The sequence below is a fragment of the Microcebus murinus genome, chromosome 15, assembly GCF_040939455.1.
Source record: "Microcebus murinus isolate Inina chromosome 15, M.murinus_Inina_mat1.0, whole genome shotgun sequence".
In the NCBI taxonomy this organism is placed as follows: domain Eukaryota; kingdom Metazoa; phylum Chordata; class Mammalia; order Primates; family Cheirogaleidae; genus Microcebus; species Microcebus murinus.
The window spans coordinates 56888634-56914516 of NC_134118.1; the positions used below are offsets into that span (position 1 = coordinate 56888634).

The window sequence follows — 25883 nt, forward strand, 5'->3', positions numbered from 1 at the left end:
TGCCCAGGCTAGAGTGAGTGCCGTGGCGTCAGCCTAGCTCACAGCAACCTCAAACTCCTGGGCTCAAGCAATCCTTCTGCCTCAGCCTCCCGAGTAGCTGGGACTACAGGCATGCACCACCATGCCCGGCTAATTTTACATATATATATTAGTTGGCCAATTAATTTCTTTCTATTTATAGTAGAGACAGGGTCTTGCTCTTGCTCAGGCTGGTTTTGAACTCCTGACCTTGAGCAATCCACCCGCCTCGGCCTCCCAGAGTGCTAGGATTACAGGCTTGAGCCACCGCGCCCGGCCAATGGGCTCTCTTTGATGCAAAACAAATCAAAAAGAAAAATGGTGGAAAATTCTTCACTACCGAAAGCTACAGAGAAGTTAAAAATGTATGAGTAGCATTGAAAATATTCATATTCAGGAAACAGGTAAACTAACTAAAAGTTATGATAACAAACAAATCAATTTCCAAAGTAGCAATTAACCTCAGTTATGTATATAGATAACTAATTGGAGCCCATCCATAGATTTGGGATGAGGTATGTGAAATAACATGTTCCACATACTTAGGCCAGGACTGGGTACATACTAAATATTTGACAGATGTCAGTTATTGATATTATTATTAATATTGCTATGATGGGTAGTAGCATTATTGGCAATAGCAGGAGTAACAGTAGTAGTACTAGATTACAGTTGCATGTATGGTAGACATATTCACGTATCCAATTTTAACTGTACTCAAATAAGAGGAGGAAACTTTAAAAAGCACTTACTCAATAAATTCTAAAGAAAGTATTTCCAAATTCATTTATTGAAACATATATAAAATACTGTGCTTTTTGCTTCTCATATCTTTCCAAGTGCCATTTCTAGACACTACTGAAAGGAAACTAAGTATAGAATAGAATGTTAAAATAGAATGGTATTCTGAGATTACATGAATCATCAAAGTCATAAGAACCAGAAAATTCTAAATTGAGGTAGAAATGCCTATGGTACTTGGCATTCCTTAGGTTGGAGACCTATTTCCTCTTCCCTTGTTTTGTATACTGATAGGACATTTAGTTGCATCCAGTGGAAGGGAAAACAATATATTAATTTTCTAAACAACTTGGCTAAAGACTGGTGATCTTTACAATGCTATCTTATCTGATATTCATACTTATAAAACAAATCTTGGAAGAAAGGCCACGGTGTAAGCTTTTAAAAGAAAGCATGCCAAATGCTTTTGCAATAAATAGAAATCAAACATTTGTAAAGTACAGAGTTAGTGCAAAATCTCAACTTGAGTATATAACTTAAACAGATCTGAGACTGTCCTTTGAGTCAAAGCAGGAAAGCTTGCTACAATATTGTTAGCAATTTTTGAGTCAAAAATATAGAACTTAGTTATACACTTCTAAGTATTATTTTTTAAGGCTTTAGTTCCCTTTAGCTTCTAAATTTTATCATTTTTAAGTTCAAATAATATATATACACATAAATATTTTTATTTATCTAATGAAAATCTACCAAAAAATTCTTATGACTTACTTCTACATTACTAAACTTTTACTAGAACAAAAGAGGATAGTTTATAGATTTTATAAAATGATAAAAGGCATGTTATGTTATTATAAATAAGAACTTAATAGATAAAATATTTAATTTTTAAAATCTTCTGTAGTTAAATTATAATTCTATTCCTTGACTTTGGACCAATAGTCACAAAATGAAAATTTGTAACAGCTGAACACATTAAATAACTATAATGTAAATGACATTTTTTTAGTGACATTTTAATGAAGTTTTTAAAAGCGTATTAAACAAAGTACATACCATCATCTGCGTCAGTAACATTAAACACAAGAACAGTAGATCCTAGAGGTAGATTCTCCATTAAAGATGTGCTATATGAATTCAAGCTGAAAATAGGTGGATTATCATTTACATCTAGAATATTGAAATAAACTCTGATGGTAGTAAATTGTCCTCCACCGTCTTCAGCTCGAACAGTGAGGATATAATATTGCTGAGCTTCAAAATCTAATACTCGAGTCAAATTAAAGACTCCAGTAACTGGATTTAAGAAAAAAATGCCATCTTCATCATCTTCATTCACAATATATGTAATTTCTCCATTCACACCAGAGTCATCATCCGTAGCTAAAATAGCTGCTACCAATGAACCTATCAAAAAGAATAAATTAATAGTCTAAAATTAGTGAAACAAGGGGTATTACTGAGACAATAAATACAAAGTCACCAGAAATGTATTTGTACAGTAAAATATCTTAGCTACACAACCACTATGAAAACATAGTGAACACAACATTCTACAGATTTCTACATTAACACTGATACCAACATTCCCATGTATCAATAAAACATATAACACATTAGATAACCAGTGCATCTCAGGTTGCAGTGCAAATGTCCTGGTTGATTAATCCTACTCTGACATTAATTTTCCTCCTAGCAGTACCAATTCATAAACATATTGATGAATTGAGTGAACATGTATTGTAGCCCAATGCTAGTGTCAGGAACTGAGGATTCCAAGAAATAATATAGATTTATCCCCTGAGGAGATCACTCTATAGCTCATATGGTCATTGCTATAATTAAGGCAAGGAATTTCTATGATAGGAATTTCATGAAGGATACATGCAACACATCTTGGGCAATAAAATTGTAGAAAGAAGTAGTCCCCTATAAATGTTTATTTCTTTGCCAAATGGCGTTTCTAGACCATATGCCTTATGATGCACACTCATTCCAAATGTAATTCAGAATAAAATTTCAATTTCAGATAAAAATTTCCAATAATGGGAATGAAGCATACACAAATTCCAGACATATGGATATTGAGTGCTCAGACTCAACAATCCCAATATAATACGTTCAAAGAGGCTAGTTTATAAATCAAGATTCAGATTTTAGTAATACTTACTGGGCAGCTGCTAATATCTAAGTCTCATAATGCAAACTCACAAAAATTTTCTAAATTAACCTTTACCCTAACTCTAACAGAATTTAGTTTCTATTTTATAGGAGAAAAAATTCAAGCTAAGAGAAATGAATTAATTTACCCTTGGTGACACAGTTAGTAAGTGTTTAGAACCAGTATTCACAGTTTTCCATGTCCTTTTTTTGTTCTATTTATACACAGCAGCATAAACTCATTAGACATTTTTAAAGTGGAAAAAAGAGTATCAAAACCGTAGTTGCCAGAAAAATTAACAACCCATGTCACAATACTTTCAGACATAAAAATACCTATAATTAGTAATCAAATAAATGGCTAGCCTTATTCAGTCTCAAAAATAAAGCAATTTTCTTGGGAATTGTAGCAAAGATGGTTAATTAAAAGACTCAAAATTCCAGCATATATATTTTTATAACTAGTAGCATATGGTAAAAATTAGTCATTAATTGAGAGCAGCCAAAATATAGTCTGTAATTTTAGTCACAGGTGATCCTTGCAAAACACACTTAAGGGCATGTCACCTACCAGGGATTGTGTCTTCTGGGATGTCAAAAGAGTACACAGGTCTGGAGAACTTGGGTGTGTGGTCATTCACATCACTAACAGTGATATTAATTCTCATGTCCGAGGACTGAAGACCATCATCGGCACGAACCAGCAATGAGTATTTGGAACGGCGTTCCCTGTCCAACCGCCTGGTTGCTATCAAATCTCCAGATTCAGGGTCAATGCGGAAACTATCATCAGCTCCACTAATGATGGTGTATGTCACAAGAGCATTTGCACCCTAAAAAAAGAGACCAAGGAGCTGAGTTATTGGAAGTAAACAACGAAGCAAGAGCATTGCTCCTTATATTTTCTATTGAACACGTATTTGACAAAGAGAGGCTTTTTGGCTTTAAGTTCGTATGATATTATAGGATTTCCAAAGGTAACGGGAGATAAACTTAACTAAGGAGGTGAAGGATTAATACTGAAATTTATAAAACATTGATGAAAGAAACAAACAGATGGAAAGACATCCTATATCCCTGCATCAGAAGACTTAATATTGTTGAAATTTCTAATATCTATGCAATCTGCAAATGCAACACAATCTATATCAAAATTCTAGTGGCATTTTTTTTACATAAATAGAAAAATAATTCTAAAACTTATATATGGAATCACAAAGGACCCCGAATAGCCAAAACAATCTTGAGGAAGGGGAACCAAGCTGGAGGCATAATGCTTCCTGATTTTAAAATATATTACAAAGTCATCGTAAATTTCAAAAGTATGGTACTGGCATAAAAACAAGATATATACACCAATGGAACAAAGTAGAAAGCCCAGAAATAAATTCACACATAATGGTCAACTGATCATCAATAAGGGTACCAAGGATATACAATGCTGAAAGGATAGTCTCTTCTAAAAATGGTGCTGGGAAAACTGGATATTCACATGCAAAAGAATGAAATTAGCCATTTTTCTTACACCATACACAAAAATCAGGATGAAATGTATTACAAAGTTACATAAGACCTGAAACTGCAAAACTCCTAGAAGGAAGCTCCTAAAAGATGGTCTTGGCAACGGTTTCATGGATATAACCCCAAAAGCAAGGAAACAAAACCAAAAACAGACAACACTGCAACAACAAAAAATCTTCTGTATAGCAAAGGAAAACATCAACAAAATGAAAAAGCAAACTATGAAATAGAAGAAAAGGCTTTCAAACTATATATGTGATATATAAATAAATCTTTAGTTATGCAAGGTAAATAATTTCTAGAGATTTTCTCTATAACATTGTGCCTATAGTTAACAGTACTGTATTGTACTCTTAAAAATCTGTTAAGAGGGTAGATTTCATTTTAAATGTTCTTATCACAATAAAATAAAAAATAAGAAAGTTAGCATGAGCATTTTACAGTTTTTCACCATTCACTCCACTAAATAACAAAACAAATTTAAGCCTTCAATATTAGCTTTATTTTGTTAACTCATAAAAAATACACATGGAAAGGAGTAAAATAGTCACTGTGGAAAATACCAATAGTACTATTACTTGTAACCACATTAACCAGAAGGTTTGCTAAAGGCTTGCTCAGCACCAGGCACTGTGGCAGCACTATGCATGCATTATCTCACTGTAATTCATTACTCCATGAAGTGCACTTTCAGAAATGAAGCCCCTGGGTCCTGATGCGAGTTAACTCACACACAGGCACACTGTAAGTGTTGGTGTGGATTTCAAACTTGAGTCTGCCTGACTCTGAGCTGTGTTCCTTCTGATATATCATGAAAAGGTAATTAAATGACAAGGCAAGTGCTAAATAGAGGAGGCTTGCAATAGCACTTAAGAACCAAGATAAGAGAGAGGGATTATTTGGAGTTGCTTTATTTAGGAAAGATACAATGGAGACTACAGGGCTGAACTGAGTTTTGTAGAATGAAATCTTTTTTAAAAAAGTAAAGACTAACAAAAATGTTTGAGTGTAAGCAAAAGTGCAGAGGGAGGGAAAATAATATGCTTGGCTTACTTCACTGTTGAACAGTTTGTTAGAGTGGAGAGTTTTAATCTAGAACAAAAAAAAGTCAAGCTAAAATGTTAGGTTAAGAGTATATTTTGCAGAATCTCAAATGTAACACAACTTCTTGAATTCTATGGCCAAGAAACCCATTTCTTGTTTAAATTGGAAGCACCCTTTTAAGGTTATTGATATAGTCTTGTGGGCTAGGGTGAGAAAAGGCCAGAGAAAGGAAACACCAAGTAGAGTTTGAGCCCAAAAGATGGGCCTCATTTCCCCAAAGCTAGCGAAACAAGTCCCAAGTCCCTGTCCTGTAAAATGAAATCATGGATGATTTCATGTGTTCTCTCAGGTCTCTGAACTCAAAACTGTGAACTCTGAACTAGAAAGCTGGCAAAGGGAAAGACAAAGTTGGGAAAAATAGAACATCCATTAAATGCTTACTAGGTGCTAAGTAAGCACTGCTTTGAGCACATCACTTCAAGGGCACTAATTGATTTAATTCTTAAAGGCAAACTATTGAGGTAAGTACAATTATAATCCTCATTTTAAATATAAAGAGACTGAGACAAAGGGACTGAAATCCTGGCCATCTTTGCCTCAACTCTTAGACTCTGAGTCACATCACAATGTACGAAGCAAAATATACAAGTCGAATTAGTATGATTCGACAGATTATTGGATGTAGAAATAATGTTAATAATGTCTCTCATTTGTTCAACATTTCCATATATGTTCTCACTTCTTTTAACAATCATTTGTGATGAGTAAAAGTGAAAGAAAAGAAAAAAAAACTTTTTAAATTTCAAATTACTTTGGCTGAGAATTACTGAAGACATTTCAGAAATAGGCTCTGGTTTGGTGTAGAAAATATTATGAGGTGAAATTTCACTTGTGGTGTGTTCAGTGACTGAAGGCAAGCTTTGTAGAAATAGTGATCTGGCAATCAGAGATTTGGGAATGAGGTTTGAGAAAAATTCTGAGGGTCATGGTATGAGGTATCTTGAAGCCACAGAAGTTGTTCAGAATTTAAATCAGAAAAGATGAAGAAAGGAACAGCAGCAGCATAAGGACTGAACAAGGATGTTTAAGGAGTGAGAAGAAGCAGCAGAGGAAGGGATTGGCAGTGGGAAGAATGAAGAGAGATATTTCTTAATTATGTATATCATAATCAGAAGTCTAAGTTAAACATACACTGTTTTGATCGAGACATAACATTCTGCGGCTATACTTTCGAGGTTGAAGCTCTGCTCCACTACTGATTAGCTGTGTGGCATTGGGCCACATACTTAACCTCTTTGAGCCTATGTTTCCTTAGCTGGAATGATGATATTACCCCCAAATAGGGTTGTTGTGAAGATTAAATTAGCTAGTACATGTTAAAAAATCTAGAAAAACACTTGAGAAATATTAAGTATAGGAGAATGCTAGCTATTATTTTATTCTTATTTTTACTATTTCCTTATAAGAGAAACGCGATGGGTTAAATGTATTTGATGACTTAGACCTCTCCAAAAGAACAATTTAAGTCAAAATATTATTAGAGTTGCTGTATATTCTAGGGAAAATATGATTTCTGACTTCCTATTATAATGTAATTATTGATCTTGACACTGAGGTGTAAGTATGGTTGGAATTGTTGACTTCAAAAATTACTTTTAGATATACTCATACAAACAAATGTTCCTTTTAATGTTATTAACCTTTAAAAATTTGCTTATTAAAATATTCGTACTAAGAAATCTCAAGAAGAATATTAGGAAAAACTTAAGTTTTGAGTTTGTAGGAATTTAAAGCTGACATACTGGAAGATTATAACATCCACTATTTCCATACAGCTTTTCCCTCATTGCTTACATATGTTTTTTTCTTCATGTTCACACATTTAAGGGAATGATTTCTAACAGTCTAAGGCAAAAATATTCCCTCTTTCAAAATTTATGTGTAGTGGTATTTGCTATCTTTTTGTATTGCATTCCCCAAGCCAATCTTAAAATTTAGTAAAATGAATGCCTCAAAGCACACTTTAATTTAATAATGGCACAGCTGAGTCTGACACATTATCCATATTGATCTTGTATATTTAGGTGTACATGGAGTACCTAACATATTTATTATAATTTTATGGTTTAACAAAAACATTCAATAAGAATTTTAGATTTCTAATCTGACCATGTTATGTACTATTTGTTCCATTTTACTAGGAATTCCAACATTTTAGTAAATTAGCCCAGATACGAAAACAACTACATTCAATTCTGAGCTATTAAAATGGTAAGTATTTGGAAATTAAGGGAAACCAAAGAAACAAAAACCTATTTAAAGCTATTATAAAAATTGTTTGATATTTACAAATGCCCTGTCTACAAAATTACTGTAATAATGATATTCTTAAAGTTGTGATAATTCTTCTAAAAAGAAGCAAAGACACAGCAGACTGTGTTGATAAAACAATATATTTTCTTATTCAAAATCAGCTGATGTGGTGAATTAATAATACTAGTGAATGTCTGCAAATGCCTAGCCAAGAGTAATGATTTAATTAGGTTTTTTTGAAAAGTCTATTTATTTAATATCCAAAATGTGCCATATCAGCAAAACATCAAGAAACAAATATTGTGTTTCAGCTGCAGTGCAGTGGAAATAATCCTGGTTAAAATATTCTACTCTCCCGAACCACAGAGACAAAAGCACATGGAAGGAATTCTAAAAATAAATAGCTATAAATTGCAAATGTATTTTACAAACTTAAATAGTATTTTCAAAAACAAGTATGGTATCATGAAGCAAAGTGTAAGTATCCTGGCTCATTACTAGAATAATAATTCTGTGTGTAAAAGGGAACAACAGACTGACAGAGTCACGTGCTTTTAAAAGATGTGTATCTTGATCCAAAACATGTTTCAAGTGATATTTAAATTAAGTTGAACATGTACATGTTGCTTTCTAAAATTGTAATTCTATTACCCAGGCTTTATTCTCCAGAGCCCTTTCTCTCTCTAACACACTGATACTTATATGTTAGCTTAAGTAATTAAGGAAAGTGTATAAATAATAATTAAAAAATCAACACAGGCCGGGCGCGGTGGCTTACACCTGTAATCCTAGCTCTCTGGGAGGCCGAGGCGGGCGGATCCTTTGAGTTCAGGAGTTCGAAACCAACCTGAGCAAGAGCGAGACCCCGTCTCTACTATAAATAGAAACAAATTAATTGGCCAACTAATATATATACAAAAAAATTAGCCGGGCGTGGTGGTGCATGCCTGTAGTCCCAGCTACTCGGGAGGCTGAGGCAGAAGGATCGCTTGAGCCCAGGAGTTTGAGGTTGCTGTGAGCTAGGCTGATGCCACAGCACTCACTCTAGCCTGGGCAACAAAGTGAGACTCTGTCTCAAAAAAAAAAAATCAACACAATTTGCTGATGACCTACATAATCTTGAGTCCTATTCAAACTAGATGAAAAAAGAAAACAGAGCCCATGGTTTGGTAAGAAGGAAAACATTTCAAGTATTTTTTTTCTCCAAGTTCAACTAAAAGGTAAGGAGCTGAGAATAAAGGAGAAAACAGAATAAAGGTTTATACACTATTAAAAGCATTAATATTAATTTATTTGAAGCAACTCAAAAAGGGAAACAGCCAAAAATTCCAAATGCCATAGAAGCCATTTTGCTTGGCATCAAAGAAATGTGGGTTCCTTACAACGAGAGTTACAGTTGGTAGTTTTTAAAATACTACTAAAAATTTTTAAGAGAAAACGTATTTAAGAAGAAAAACCTCATGAGCTTCAACTTTAAAAAGTAAGGTCCTAAAGCATTATTACAAAAATGTCTCCCTTGCCTTTAAAGTTGTAGGTGCACCTACTTACTCCCTTTCATCACCCTCTGCTGCCTTTCTACACACACACACACACACACACACACACACACACACACACACACACACATGCACAGATCCCATTACAAAGAATGTGGTGATCTTTATGCCTTCAGGCATAAAGTCACACCTTGCACATATTGTCAGCATTCCTCTCTCCCCTGGAATTTTAACAACCCTCCATCCATTTCCCTTGTCTGTTCCTACTTTATAGCTTTACACTTTCTGCCTGGTATTAGCCCACCCTGTCTCATCCCGCATGCAGTTCTTGTAAATCCTAGATATCATCATTTTACATGCAGTATGTTTTAAACTAAATGTCTAAGTGATAAAACCTGCATTGTTCATTAAGTATTTTTTAAACTTAAGAAAGCAAAGCTCAATAGAAATAAATCAATATTCATTAAAATAAGTGTTAGTATAAATACCTAGAGACATAAAGACATTCCCAACCTTCCTCAAATCTCACTGTAAATGTAAGCATAGCTTAAAAGATGAACTTGAAGGCAATGGAAGTGTGAGCAGATATATACATGTACACACACACACACACACACACACAAGAGAAGTCAGAGAAAAATAAACATGCAGGCACCACTGCATTTATATTAACACTTATTTGTAATATTCCTTAAAGGAAAATATAGGGAGAGATATAAAATTATAACAGTATCAAGAGCATAATGTTAAAAGCTTTGAATGTTGGCATCTCTTTGACATAATCAAATCAGTTCTTAAGAGAGAAGTATGATGATTAAAACAACTAAATTTCCAAATACAATTTTATTTGTGACTCACTGTAATTTGCACTGAATAATCCCACTCTAATTATAATATTCCATTGAGTAAACAGCCATCCCATTAGAATATATATATTATAATTAACATGATTATTGCTTCATTCTTTTGACATGATTAGAATAAATCATTTCAAACAAATGAGTTTTATTTGCTCTATTCCTACAGAGAGTATAGCCAATAAAATAGCCATTATAATTTCAACTGTTTGATGTGAATTGTCTTATGTCAATTACATGTGGGGTTTTTTTTGGTTGTTATTGCTATTTTCAAGTAAGAGTTAATGAAATTTTATGAATTGATATATCCAAATATATGATAAACATTAAGAAAATTAAATATTTATTAAATTATAGCAATATTTATGTTTAATATTTATAAATATTTACTAAATGATAAAACATATCTATAATAATAGAAGTGTTCAGTCACATAAATCTTTTAACAATAGCTAAATTTGGAATAAGTGTGAACTTTTCTCTATATAATTGAGTAGAAGGTACTGAAAATAAGATACCAAATCTTTTCTAACAGGAAACTATAATTATCTAAATGTCTATACTTTATTCTGTTCCCTTCTACCAGTTACATTAATTGTTACATTAATCATTTACTGTAATTAAATTATAGTAAATGACTGAGTCTTTACATTTCTGTATTTGCTGTTAAAATTAGTCTTACTTATTCACTTTTGTAAAGTTAAAGAAATAAATTTATGAGTTTATAGACCAAAAATCAAATTTTCAGATATTTCTAGAGTTTGCAAGAGTGTTAGGAAATTCAATTCCCTTCTCTGTGTTGGCCTTGGCTTATGGGACAAAAGGTAAAGAGATCCTGGTGTCTGGGAAGGTTATTCTTCTTTCCTCAACATCAGAGCATTAATTAAACTTAATTAAACTCTTTACCCGGTAAGAAGGCAAAACGAGCTGTGGATTTTTTTCCATGGGAAAAAATGTAAATGACAATTATATAAATTTCCATACCATTTGGAGCATGGTGATTACATAGCTCAACTTAAAATATGAATATAGAAAATACTGATCTAAATTATGCCCCCTAAAATGCTTCTGCCCAGCAAAAGAAGTAATCATCAGAGTGAATAGACAACCTGCAAAATGGGAGAAAATATTTGAAAACTATATATTTGACAGAGAATTAATATCCAGAATTTACAAGGAACTCAAACAACTCAAAAACAAAATCAAAAAACAAAATAAAACCAAATAATCTCATTAAAAATGGGCAAAAGACATAAATAGCCATTTTTCAATAAAAGATCTACAAATGGCCACTGGCATATAAAAAATGCTCAATATCACTAATCATCAGGGAAATGCAAATTAAAACTTCAATAAAATATTATCTTATACCAGTAAGAATGGCTATTAATAAAAATGCAAAGAATAACAGAGGTTGGCGAAAATATGGAGAAAAGGGAACACTTAGGCACTGTTGGTGAGAATGTAAATTAGTACAACCTTTATGGAAAACAGTATAGGGATTCCTCAAAGAAGTAAATGTAGACCTACCATTTGATCCAACAATCCTACTACTGGGGTATCTACCCAAAGGAAAAGAAATCATTATATTAAAAAGATACCTGCACCCTTACATTTATCACAGCACAATTCACAATAGCAAAGAGGGAATCAACCTAAGTGTCCACCAATGTATGACTGGATAAAGAAAATGTGGTATATATACACAATAAAATACTATTCAGCTAAAAAAGAATGAAATCATGTCCTTTGCAGCAACATAAATGGAACTGGAGGTCATTATCTTAAGTGAAATAAGTCAGAAACGGCCCCCAAATATCACACTCACCACTATGCATGAAATTTCTGTATTAAAGGAACTGAAAAAGCATTAGCTTGCCAAAATAATATCCTAAAAATATATGAGGATATTATTGAACTATCTATTTTGTTTTTTAAAGATATATGTGTGTATATATACATATATGCAAATTAAATGAAAAATTATAAGTTAACCTTAAAATTCTGTAATTTTAAATTATTTGCTTGTTAGATTTACAAATATAAATCAATCCCTAGCTGTTATAAGATAGCAAATTGGTATAATAAAGGTATAAAAAGAAATATATCTTTAGATATTTTATTATTTGAGAAAAAAATAATTTGGGTAAGAAATCTAAAATGTAATCAGCAATTAACTGAGTTGCAGATTCCTAACAAAAGGAAAATTACCTATTGATAGCCTCTATCTTAACATTCTTAAATCACATTTCAAGAATCAATATTCTTTGGAATGGAGCACACAATGTTTAACCTTGATTATTGGGTAATTACAGTTGTCAACATATCTAAACATTTGATAAATCACTGCAATACTTGGTTTTAAAAATTCAGAAACATGTTACCTCATCAGCATCCATGGCTGTCAGTTGCATAATCTTAGAGCCATCTCCAATGTTCTCCTCTACAGTGAGATCCAGCATATCCGTTGGAAATACAGGTGGATTGTCATTGATATCCTGAAGTGTTATTTCTACCTACAAAGAGAGAAACAAACAATGCATGAATACCACCATGTGTCTGCAAGATACTAATTAAAATGCATACCAAGAGCCCATGCAACTAAGACTACCAAAATGAATCTGAACCTTTGCATATAACATCCAAACAACAGAAACTACTCCCAGGGAAAGTTGTGAAATCTTTATGGGAAAACAAAATAGAAGCTAAGATTGTTTGACTTTTTGATAGTAATTGATTTTAAATAACTGCCATATAGTTTATACAAGAAAAGTCACTGATCACCTGTCATTTTAATCCCTAGATATGCACATCAGTGAGGAACTGCCAAGGATTGAAACCATCTGTCATTCAATCATTAAATGCCATCTGACATGTAGATGAAGTGGTGTAAAATTTCTTCCAGAAATGTTTACATATTGGCAACTAATGTCTGGGGGAAATAAAGAAGTTATCATGTTGTTTTAAGAAACACTCAGAATTTCTCCCTATAAAGTCAACCCTCAACCTTTCAGGGAAGAAAAAACACACACATCTTCTCTTTTTATTTCCACTCCTATTAGCACTTTTTATCTGTGACTGAAACCAAATGATCGCAGTTGTCGTGTTGCAAATATAGGTTGCAAATATTAACAGTTTTGTTTGAAAGATCCTAGCCAGGCTTACTTGTTTGTTTCCCCACCTATGAAAAACTGTTTAAAGGATTTGTGAAATCTAAATAATAACTTCAAACCCTGCGTTTTGTCTTTTGAGCTAGGTGCTAAAAGATGATGTTCTGATTAGAAAAAAGAAGACAGCTGCCAGTAAAACTGAAAGCTTCCCCAGATGGGTCACAAAATTAAGTCATGGAGAAAAACCCACCCAACTATTTAGCTAGGATATAACCAGGGCATTTTTTTCTCATCAGATAGAATGTCATCTTTTAGAGTTATGCTGCAAAAGTCCCCATCAGATCCAAGAGTGATGAGGGTGAATACGAAGAGAGTGGGAGAGCAAAAGAATTGCGGGTTTTCTCCTTTTAGGGGTTAGGGGGAAGAGGTTGAGGGGAGAGGGAGAGGCAATATGTGGGATTGTCATTATTCTTTGACAAGGAATGAATGGGAAATGTAGGGGAGCTAGACAAACAAATGAATGAGAAATTGATAAAAAGAGAAAACCCAGAAAATAATACACAAAATTGTTACACCTCTAGTTCCACCTTTTAGTGGGAGAGTTAGGATTATAGAGTAAATGGTTCAAATGACTCCAGGGAATGGTTAAGACAGGGAGTCTCAGAAGTTGGAAATATGCTACTTCTGATTTTAGCTAGCAACAATCATTATCTACACCACTTCCTTTAAGAAAAGACCCACAAAAAGAGGCCTAACAGAGTTAAAAAAACAAACAAACAAACAAAAAAAAACCACAATAGCCACAACTGCATTCTATTAGAATCATTTCCAACTTTCATGGGTTTTAGAATTGGAGACACCAGAGTTCAAATTTTGATCTGCCACTTACTAGCTGGATGAACTTGGGCACTTAGTTTCTGGTAGCCTCAGTCCTTCATCTTAAATCAGGATAATAGTATGTGTCTTAAAGTATTTTATGAAGACTCAACTTTGTTGATATAGGTTAAGAAAGTGCTTGGTGCAGTTCCTGGCACAGAGAGGTGTCAAGGTCTTGGATTTTAAGCTGTTCGGGCAGGCCTAGGAGGTTCGTTAGAACGAGAGAGGGGGGCTATGAGAAAAAGTATTCAATCAATAAGAATTCTAGTCCCATAACCAGATTCAATCAATATAATCTGTTGTTCATCTCTGGTACATATTGAATGAGCACTAAGCGCTTGTGTAGGAAGAGCTTATATATATATGTATTTCCAAAGACTGAAAAAGTTGAAAACTGCTGATTTAAGAATAAGTGATTCTGGAATCTGATCTTAGCATAGGTAAGTGTTGTCCTGCAATCCCTTCATATACCCTAATCCCTAGTGTAGATCTTTCTATTTACAAAGAATGGCAAGATTGTGGACCCAAGTGCCTATGTTGTGGTCAACTGATCTAACATTTATTCATTCAATATTTTAGAATCTATCACATAACAGGTATGTGTTAGTCACTAAAATATGAAAGAAAATAAGACAAGTCACCCATCCATTGCAGAAAATAGGTGAAATATGTTAATAGAATGTTTTTAAATAAGAGCATTTGCATTTATCCATGGGAAAATATATTGTTGACATCTTTATTCCAAGATGGATAATTTTTTGAGATGCTTTACCTATTGCTCTTGGCTGTTATCATTTTTCCTGATGATTCCAGATCATAACAAGTCCTTGGCTCACTCTCTTGGATCTGACACCAACGATTACTATGCCCTCTTTGGACTAAGATTTGGTATGATTTGTTTTAAAATGTTATCATACGAAACAGTAATCAAACATTAAAAGTTTAGAGAAGATATCTGGAAACAATAATTAAGACATTATAATGTGTTATAGACCCCTTTCTTTCTATACAAATTGGGTCATTTTAAAGAATACGGACAATGGCTATTAGCAGTTTACTTTAAAATTCTGAGATCTTAAAATAATCTAAAACATTATTCTAAAACTAAAGCATGTATATGTCGCAAAATACATTCTATTCTTTTAAAAGACAAACCAAACACTATTGCATAGCTAAGCTTTTAGTGCTAGCATTGCCCATTTGGTGTTTTACATTTATCTTCACATTTGTTTAGACCAGAAGTAAAATAATATCATTTGAACATTCATTTTGCAAAAAGCAAATCACATTTCAAACTCTGAAGCTTTTCTTCATGAGGTTGCTCTATTTTAAATAAAAACAAAGCACATACTGCCAACAGCTTTTATAACTTAAGTTGGGGACAACTTTAAGGTATCAACTCTAAAAGTTTATGGAAAATGCCCTTCAAAGATGAAAGAAACATTACCCCGCTAAGATAAGGCACTCTCATATTTTATGCATGCCTATCAAATGTTGACTGTTGTGCTTTGATATTTGGCCCTTAAGGAACATATGTGGCTTCACCTGCTACAGTTACAAGATGGATTTGGTAGATTTGTGTTTGACTTATTCTTAAGAAATACATCAGCTGAAGCTAATGGTTGAACCACAGGTTTTGTCTACTTCCAGGACTATTGTTAACATTTGGGGACCTTTAGAATAATAACTTTCTGGACCAGGATGCCTGCTTCCTAGACAGGGAAACCTGGTAAATAAAATAATTTTATTTCAGAATAAAAATATGACAGAGATTGAGGGAGCTAATGATCAATTAGTTCAAAAATGGTCTCTTTTGGTAGTTTTAATAAAGGTAATGTTAAAACTATGAGAATAGTGCTATAAAATTTACAATGCTTTTCTCTTTTAATTTTTTTCTGTAATATGCAGTCTATCATTTTATTTTGCACTGCCTCAAGAATGATATTATATCTTGGAGATTTTTTTTTAATTTTTAAAGTGAATACATCAGCATATAACATGAACATTATTTAACAATAACAATTATCAAACCATTATTCTAACTATAAAACTAGATCTAACTATAAAACATGATATGTCACTTTAATTATATGTCACTTCAATTTAATATGACTTAAATTAATATTATGGAAGTAAATATTATATGCAAGTTTAAGGAATTGACTAAAATAGCAAATTCCATGATGAGTACATTCCTCAGTTAATAAACTGATAATTACCCTGTGGTCACCACCTCAACCACAATTAAAAACATATTCTTAAATGCATAACCTCTGTGCAAGTTAAATAAAATGGTTCTTATTGAAGTAGATGAAAAAAACTCTAAAGCATTTTAATTCACATCCTTCCGCCAACCTATATAGAATGGTTCTCAAATGAGAATGAAAAATAATGTATTTTCTTTTAATTTGGGAGACTGCAGGATTTATACAGTACACTAATAGTTCAGAAATCCATTCATTTGCAATTAGAAGTATTAATATTTTTGAAAGAATCTTAAATATCATTAAGTCCATCTCTCTTATGTTATAGAGAATCAAAACCAAGACATTGAAGTGTCAAGTGATTTGTCTAATAAAAAAAATTTAGATCTCCTAACTCAAGCCCATTGATTTTTCCAGGGACTTGTAGGGGGAGCCAGACCAACAAAAATTGTGACAAATTAATATTTGATGGACAGCTTTACAAACACTATTTTATGCACATTCTTGTCCCTTTTAGGTTATTTTACATTACATTAAAAGAAAATAATGTGTTTGCCTTATCAATGTCACTGGAAGACTATTCATCATTCAGCAGGAAGGTCATGGGTTTATATTACAAATAAAGATAATTTAGTTAAATTCTCTGTAGACACCAGTGAAAGTGACTGCTTTTAAAATGTCTACAAAAAGCTGTTTCTTTCTTAAAAGATGCAACCAGTAAATATTCATTTTCAGAAATGACTGACATTTAAATACTTGGCAGAATAGATAGAAAGTACAGGAACTATAAAGCAGTAAGATCTGATGCATCATGGCAAATAGTGCTTGTTTATTTGCTTTGTTTAGTGGCAATAATAATTATTTACATTATTGACTTTTTATTATGTGAAACTGACACTGCCAAACCAAATTCCTTACATAATACTATCAGCTAGACCAGTGGTCCCCAACTATTTTGGCACCAGAGACCGGTTTCCTGGAAGACAATTTTTGAAAGAAATCTTTTTTGACAGAACTCCTGATTACAAGGTATATTTAAATGCAGTCTTGATGTCATTAACTGAATATATTTAGAGATAATATTTGTAAATTCTAAACTATATTTTTAGTGCAAAGCCTGTCACAGTTTTTGTTGTGGGGAGTGGTGGTGGAGCTCAGGCAGTGACACATGCCCTGGTTTCTAACAGGCCACAGACCAGTATGGCCTCACGGCCCAGGGGTCGGGAACCCCAGACCTAGACAACAAAAATTGTGACAAGCTTCGCACCAAAAGTATAGTTTAGAATTCATAAATGTTATCTCTAAATATATTCAATTAATGACATCAAGATTGCATTTAAATATACCTTGTAATCAGTAGTACTGTCAAAAAAGATTTATTTCAAAAATAGTGTTTCGTAGCACTCGTTTATTTATTACATTGATATATTACGTAAATTGGCAATTGCAAATCTCATCCTGTTACTGAAGATCATTGTTCTACTCTAGACATGGTCTAGAAGTTTAGAGACTTCCAGATTCTGAGATTTTGACAGCAAAAATTTGTCCTGCTCATTCTGACAACTTATCTATACCTAGCACGTAACTTTTCCTTTAGAGATATTTCCATTGTTATAGTAAATTTGGGTTATTTTTACATTTGTACTAGAGTTACATGTTCAGCAAATGTAATAATAAAGTAGATATTTTATTGGTCTATAAAGAGTATTAATCAAAGTTGTTCTCTATCACAATGATATTTTGAACCAATTTTATCATATTGATTGCCATATGTACCCCTTATGCCATCATATATAATGGTTATATTATGAAATTAAATGAGCTATTGATTTTACAAAAATGCAATAACTTCATATGCATAATGATGACTGAAAAATTAAAAGAGCTTCAGAAAAACATCTTCTATATGCTTTGTTTAGAAAATCTCTCATTTAGAAGGTTGTAATAAAAGGTCTTAAGCAATCCCTGTCCCTACTTCAGAAGCTGCTACACTAAATAGTATGAGAAGCATGACTAAACCTGAAAGAATAACTGAGCTCATTCAAATGTGCATTACCCTTAATAGGCCATTACGATGTCATTCCAATAACCCTTTGCTAGATGATGCCCTAGTTTATGTTGTGTAGGTACTACTGAAATTCAGTGAGGAAAAATATATAATCTTACACTCTGAACAATTTCACTTGGCCAGCGTGAAACAGGATTCTGGAAAGCTACAATTTAATGTTCTATATGGAGTTGCAAGTGAGGAGTTGACATTGAAAGCAAATGAACCAAACTGAAACCCACACCAGAATCAGTACAATCATTACGCCTGAGCTGTCACTTCCTTTGGCTCTGAAAAGGAAAACTCCACCTTTCCTGCCCAAGTTCAGTTTAGAGTGTGGAGTATGAGTTTACCCACAATGCAGTGACAGGCTCGGTGCATCAGTGTGTGCAAAGGAATACTCTGCCACTTGACCTTAAATGAGGGAATCAAGTATACAGTTAAATTCAGTCATTAGGAAAAAAAAATTTAACACCTTCTTATATTATCTTTTATGGGTTTATGCTGTAAGTACTTCCATTTCTTAACAACAATAAAGAGCCATATTGCCATGAAGGGATGGTGCCAGAGTCTGCATATTTCCTTTAATTTTGTTCTTCATTTCTTTCCCTATTTTGGGTGACCACGGGGAATTCTACTGCCATGAGTCTGGGTGAAATGTTTCACTACATCCAGAACACTTCATCATGTAGCAGAGCCAAAATCTATTATGGTTTGCAAGTGACTCATATTTTAGTTATGAGAAGGCCCTAACAAAGAACAGTTTACATTTAATGCCCTAAATGTCAGGAATGTAATGTTTGGACTATGTAGGTATGCAAGGTCTGTTCTTAGTCTATGAACGACATGTTTAGGTATTTATTTATTTATTATGTATAACCAACTTAATTCAAAAGAGTCTGTGGTGGCTGAAATAATAGTGTGCTGTCTCATCTTGATGGTATTACTGAAATTTTGAAACTAAAATCTTAAAGAAAATGGGAGAAATCAAACTTTTGGAGAAAAGACCCATGATTCCACTCTATGAAAGACTGGCAGGGACTAGATGTGACCTATTAGGGGAAAAACAAGAGGGTTGCTACCACAAAATCTTGAAAATGTAAGTCTGTTGTGGGCTCAAATTCTACTGAAGTTTCGGGAATCATCAAAAAGTAGGTTATGCACTTAGGTATATATTTGTTTCTTTAGAATTCAAAGAAAAAATTGAATAAGCATTACATTTTATTAGAAGATGAGAATTTAAATCATATATACTAAATACCATTTTACTAAACTGTTTTATAGAAAATACTTTAGTAAAAGAAATATGATACAATGATAATATCTGATGAAGTAACATTTAATTAGGGAATTAGAATATTCTTCTTTTTGGAACTTTAAGCTAATAAGCATTTTGTCATTTAAAATTTTATATCATAAATTTAAATTAAATTATATATATTTAGAAATATGTTCATTTACTTTATACAAAAATGTACTGTTCTAGTCCAAGTATTCTGAAATATTAGGAATGAAGGAAGCATATATATTTTAGATGCTTTTTAGTTTCATTTTTAAAAGCAAAGTAAAATTAAACACAGTGAGTTTTAAAACAATGTATTTCTCACATAAGCAAGATGTATATAACTGTGACCAATTATATTTCTCAAACAAAAGCAGTTACATTAATCTCCTACCACTAAAACTCTTCTAACAGTCAGCAGCATATGTTCCTGGGATTTTGATGCATTTCTTACTAGGAAGAAATATGTACGAGTAACAGGCAGGCTTGGAGAGTAGCCAGAAATGACAAGAATGGCTAGAAGAATGGATAAGACATAGTTAACTCCATTCTTGAAACAAAATGCTTTCCATAACTCACTAAATGTGTGGTGACTTAATAAAAAGCTAGTTTTGTTGTGCTTTCAATATTGTTCAAATTAGAACCAAATAAGGATTTCTTTTAAGGCAAAGGCAACCATGTGTAACCACTTCAACTTTTCCTGAAATCAATACTGCATAATTTCTGCATTTTAACAGATTCTTAAGGATTGCCCAAAAGTAAATGCAGAATAAAAGATCATGTTAAAATATGTGTGGTTGCATATGAAGCTTATGGAAATTTTTATACTATTCTTCAAAACAAACACCCTGCAAAAGCTTTCTGTAGTATTATTTTTAATAGATGTTAGTCTGAATGTGGTAGACAGATATCAAAGGGAAAATTCAGTATAAAACAAACAAACAAAAGCATGCCACTAATTTTTCCTTCACTTTTTTTGCATAATAACTACTGGATACTCTGAAATAGAGAAGGCTTCTCTATTAAGACTGTTGGAAAACAGAAAAATTATTTGATTTGTACTAAAGGTACAAGCTGTGGTACACCGAATTACTAATTCCTAATTCTTCATCTCTCCCTGTAAGTAACTTTGTAGTCCCTTCCACTAACGGTGGAATTTCTCTCCCTACCTCTTGACTTTGGGCTCATTCATGATACTTGCTTTGGACAATGGGATATTTATAAATATGACACAAATAAAAGCTTGAAATGTGCTTGTTCTCTTGTAACTCTGCTAGAGTGACTGGAGCCATCTGTCCTTGCTAGCCCACTAGTACCAAAAGAAGGACAACAGATACTGAGTAGAGGAATCCCAGTAGAAAGGTTTGTAGACTGAAGCAAGCTTTCCAGTTGAGCCTAGCTTAGAGCAGCCTAATCACAGTTACTCACCAATGTATGAGAATAAATGTGTATTTTCATGGGCCTTTGAGATTTTGTGGCTCTTTATTGTGCAACATTATTGTGACAATAACTAATAGATACACAAGCCAAAACAACAGATTCATTAACTAAATATTTTACTTTGTTTTCATGTTTGAAATAATGAATTACTGTTCTGTCTAAAATAAGAGGCACAAAGAAGAGAAAAAAGACAATGTATATTGATCTGTGGTATGTCTTGTACTGTGAGGTAAATTTTGTTGCTCTGAGCCTATTTAGTAAATTGCCCTACCCTATATAACCTCCCAATCTCACTTAACAAACTATAATACTATCTGTTAAAAGGAATGACTCAAAATAAAATGTATCAAGCTCCTTCCCGCTGCCCCCCTACAATCCAAAGATTAGGGGAGGAGTTGGAATACATGACCCAAGAGGAATGAATCATAAGCTGGGGCTGAATCAATCAGATTATCTTTTTTAAAATTAGAAAATAATAATAATTTTTTAAAACCAGGGGAAACACTACAAGAGAACAATAATTGCACAAGTACAATAAGAGAATGCGGTCCCTATGAGAGCACAGACTTCATCTTTAGTGTCTTCCCAGCGCCCAACATGAGGCCTGGCTATGGTTGTTTTCATGGAATTACTGCAATGTCAAAATAATCCTTCTGCCTCATTTCACCTTTGCATAACAGTATTCATCTTTGGAGAAATTTCTATGACTTGATAAAGAAGGACAAAATTTTCACTTATAGCTATGCTATGTTATTTCATTTGGTTATTAGTCTATAATGCTTATATTTCCTTATATCTTTTAAACAACTATCTCAAACTTTAAAACTAAAGTCCCATTTTAGAGTTTTGTGTTCTTTTTTACTTCAAAACTATAACCAATTCAATTTATATGAAACAGCATTAGCTTATCAATAAACAATAGTAAATAAAATTTTTATATGATCTAAAATGTAAAATATAAGTCTTCTAAATGTCTTGAGCTCACTTTTCAAAATATTTTTTTAAAACTGAACTGTGCTTTAATTATATTTAGAAATCCTGTTTCGATGATCTCAGAAAGCTTGCTTCTCTGCTGAGCTTCAAACAACAAAACATTTAGATTAGTTTCTAGCATAATACCTAATATAGAGTAGGCACTTAATGTATGTTTAGTCAATGATGTAAAAGCCAGTTTGTCCACTGTACCAGTATATTTCACTGTTATGCAAAGACAAATGAAGAGAATGGTGTTTTATGTACAAAATGAAGAGCTGGTGAACCACCAACTCTTATAATTAGATGGGGTAATGAAAGTCCTAAGAATGATCCCATGATGATTATCAGGATGAAAACTAATGAACAGGAAGCAAATTTTTTAAATGTCAAAAATTAAAAAATGACAAAATAAATTTTCTTTCAAAAAGTGGTTTGGCATGGAAGGTTATTTCTTTTCTATTTCTCATTGTCAAAGCCAAAGTATGAAAGTTTTTAGTGGAATAATAGTATGACAAAAACCTTAAAATATACTTTTAATATTTCATTTTCAAGATATTTGAACTGCTACAAAAATGTACTCTCCCAATAGAAAGATAAAAATGTGCAAAATAAAGCATCTGTACACTGATGCAAGATTTGAAGTTAGTCTCCAGAGTACTGGAAAAGGCTATGCCAGTTATAAATACTGAGTACAACTAACCATCCCCACAAAATAATGTGGTTTGATTATTTTTTCCAATACACTCTCATTCTTTCTCAGTTTATGGCCATATAACTGTGAGTAGGATGTTATCAATGGATACTTGATTTTAGTTTTGAAACAAAGGTATGTTCTCTGGAAACAAACCAGAAAAAACAAAGAACAAAAAAACAATGTTTCCTCATCACTCATCCTGCTCTTTCCAAGATAAAATTGGACAATTGACTACCTGATGGTTACAGCTGAAATATACTTTAAATATACACACTGGATGTTAATTTAAGAAGGAGTCTGTATCTGAAGGAGTCTGCTCATCTCTGTGAGGATGAGCAAGAATTTTCTGAAATTAATTATTTAAATAGGAAAATTATTCTTTATTAAGGATTATGTTGTTACTACATAGTGTCAAATTTGCTTATTGAAAAAAGAGCATCAAATAATCCATTAATCTATTAAACAAACAGGAAATTGATTTCCTACTATACCTCAGGCCCTTTGCTTGCTGCTTAGGATACAAAACTAAATCAGACTAGCCCCAAGCATTCACATTTAGTGTCTGGGAGGAGTGTAGTCACTTAAACCAAAATTGCAGTACATGTTACAGTAATTAAAAAACATATGAAGATTCAATAGGAAAAGCACAAGTGATAAAAGACTAGTAATTTAGACTTCCTCAAAATTTAAAACTTTCTTGCTTTGAAGGACATCATTAAATGAAAGAAACCCCACAGAATGGGAGAAAATATTTACAATTATATATCTCACAAGAACTTATATCCAGAATATACAAAGAACTCATATAATTCCATAATAAAAAGTAAACAGCCAACTAAAAATGGGCAAATAATTTGAATAGACATTTCTCCAGAGAAGATACAGGAATGGTTAATAATAGACACATGAAAAGATGTACAAATCACTAGTCAATTGGAATATGAAAATCCAAACCACAGTAAAATATTATTTCACACCCATAAAAATGATTATAATCAAAAAGAAAGATGATAACAAAATTGGTGAAAATTTGGAGAAAGTGAAATCCTCATATGTGGGAATATAAGATGGCACCAAACACTTTGTAAAAGAGTTTGGTAATTCCTCAAAATGTTAAACACAGTTACTACGTGACTATAATTTCATTCCTAGCAATTCTACCCAAGAGAAATGAAACATATATGCACATAAACACTTCTACACACACGTTCGAAGAAGCATTATTAGAAATATACAAAAGGTAAAAACAATCCAAATGTACATCAACTGATGTATGGATAAATAAAATGTGGTATATCTTTACATTTGAATAGTATTCAGTAATAAAAAGAAATGAAGTCATATTAGCAGTGTTAAAAGTATTCCTTTTCTGCCCAATGAGATGTCAGTCTGTTTGGACAGTAACAAGTCTAGACTCTTTGCTACTGGTCATTCAAATAATTTTATTACATTATACTTATTTAAACGGATTTCAATAGACATTTTTAAAATAAAAATGGGCTTTTTAAATTTAAATTGCCGATTTTTAAGAATGGATAAGTGGAGAAGTTGAATTGATTGAGCTTTTAGCTTCTTCCAAATCTTAGAGTCTAGAATTTCATGATATGGTTTAATATCACAGTACAGAAAAACTTGATTTGACTGCACTTCACTTTATTGTACTTCAAAGATATTGCAATTTTTATAAATTGAAGGTTTGTGGAATCATTGAGTCCAGCAAGTTTATTGGCATCGTTTACCTGACAGCATGTTCTCACATCCTGACTCTGTATCACATTTGGTCATTCTTACAATATTTCAAACTATTTTAATATTACTATATCTGTTATTGTGATCTGTGCACAGTGAGTGATCTTTAAGGTAACTATTATAATTGTTTTGGGGCACCATGAACTGCACCTATATAATAAGATGGTGAACTTAATCAGTAAGTATTGTGTGTGTTCTGACTGGCCCACTGATCAGCTGTTCTCCCATCTCTCTCTCCCTCTCCTGGGGCCTCCCTATTCCCTGAGACACAACAATATTGAAATTAGACCAGGTAATAACGCTATAATGGCCTGTAAGTGTTTAAGTGAAAGAAGAGTCACACATCTCTCACTTTAAATCAAAAGGCAAAAACAATTAAGCTTAAAAAGTAAGCTATATTAAAAGCCAAGGTGAGCTGGAATACTTGTACCAGTTAGCCCAGGTGTGAATGCAAAGGAAAAGTTCTTAAAGCAAATTCAAAGTGCTACTCCAGTGAACACTTAAGAAAGTGAAACAGCTTATTGCTGATATGGAGAAAGTTTGAGTGGTCTGATTAGAAGATCAAACCAGCCAGAATGTTCCCTTAAGCCAAAACCTAACGCAGAGCAAGGCTCTAACTCTCTTCAATTCCATGAAGCCTGAGAGAGGTGAAGAAGATGCAGGTGAAAAGTTGGAAGTTAGCAAAGGTTGGTTGGTTCATGAGGTTTAAGGAAAGAAACCATCTCCATAATATAAAAGTAAAAGGTGAAGCAGCAAATATTGACAGAGAAGCAGCAGGAAGTTATCCAGAAGATCTAGCTAAAGGCATTGATAAAGGTGGAGACACTAAACAATAGATTTTCAACATAGACAAAACAGCTCTATATAGGAAGAAGATATAATCTAGGACTTTCATGGCTAGAGAGGAGATGTCAATGCTTGGCTTCACAGCTTCAAAATACTGGCTGCTTCTCTTGTTAGGGCTAATGCAGCTGGTGACTTTAAGTTGAAGCCAACGCTCATTCACCATTCTGAAAATCCTAAGGCATGGAAGAAGTATGCTAATCCTACTCTGCCTGTACTTTATTGGGTTCAAGACTTCAGTGGAGGAAGTAACTGCACAGATGGTGAAAACAGCAAAAGAATTAGAATTAGAAGTGAGGCCTGAAGATGGGACCGAGTTTCTGTAATCTCATGATCAAATTGAACATGATGAGGAGTTGCTTCGTAAGGGTAAACAAAGAAAGTGGTTTCTTGAGGTGGAATCTATTCCTGGTGAAGATGCTGTGAACATTATTGAAATGACAAGAAAACATTTAGAATATTACATCCACTTAGTTGATAAAACAGGGTTTGAGAGGACTCTAATTTTGAAAG

General features: G+C 33.0%; 1 protein-coding gene across 2 annotated transcripts in view; it reads right to left on the reverse strand.

Annotated features, from left to right (window-relative positions):
- FAT4 (FAT atypical cadherin 4) overlaps positions 1 to 25883 on the reverse strand; it is a 157490-nt gene that overhangs the window by 70945 nt on the left and 60662 nt on the right. For both annotated transcript variants that reach the window (XM_076010637.1, XM_012784166.2), the window contains exons 2-4: positions 12535 to 12666; positions 3491 to 3752; positions 1816 to 2166 (exon numbers count right to left, since the gene is read on the reverse strand). In XM_076010637.1, the coding sequence (XP_075866752.1) occupies positions 1816 to 2166; positions 3491 to 3752; positions 12535 to 12666 (745 nt within the window). The remainder of the gene's footprint in view (positions 1 to 1815; positions 2167 to 3490; positions 3753 to 12534; positions 12667 to 25883) is intronic.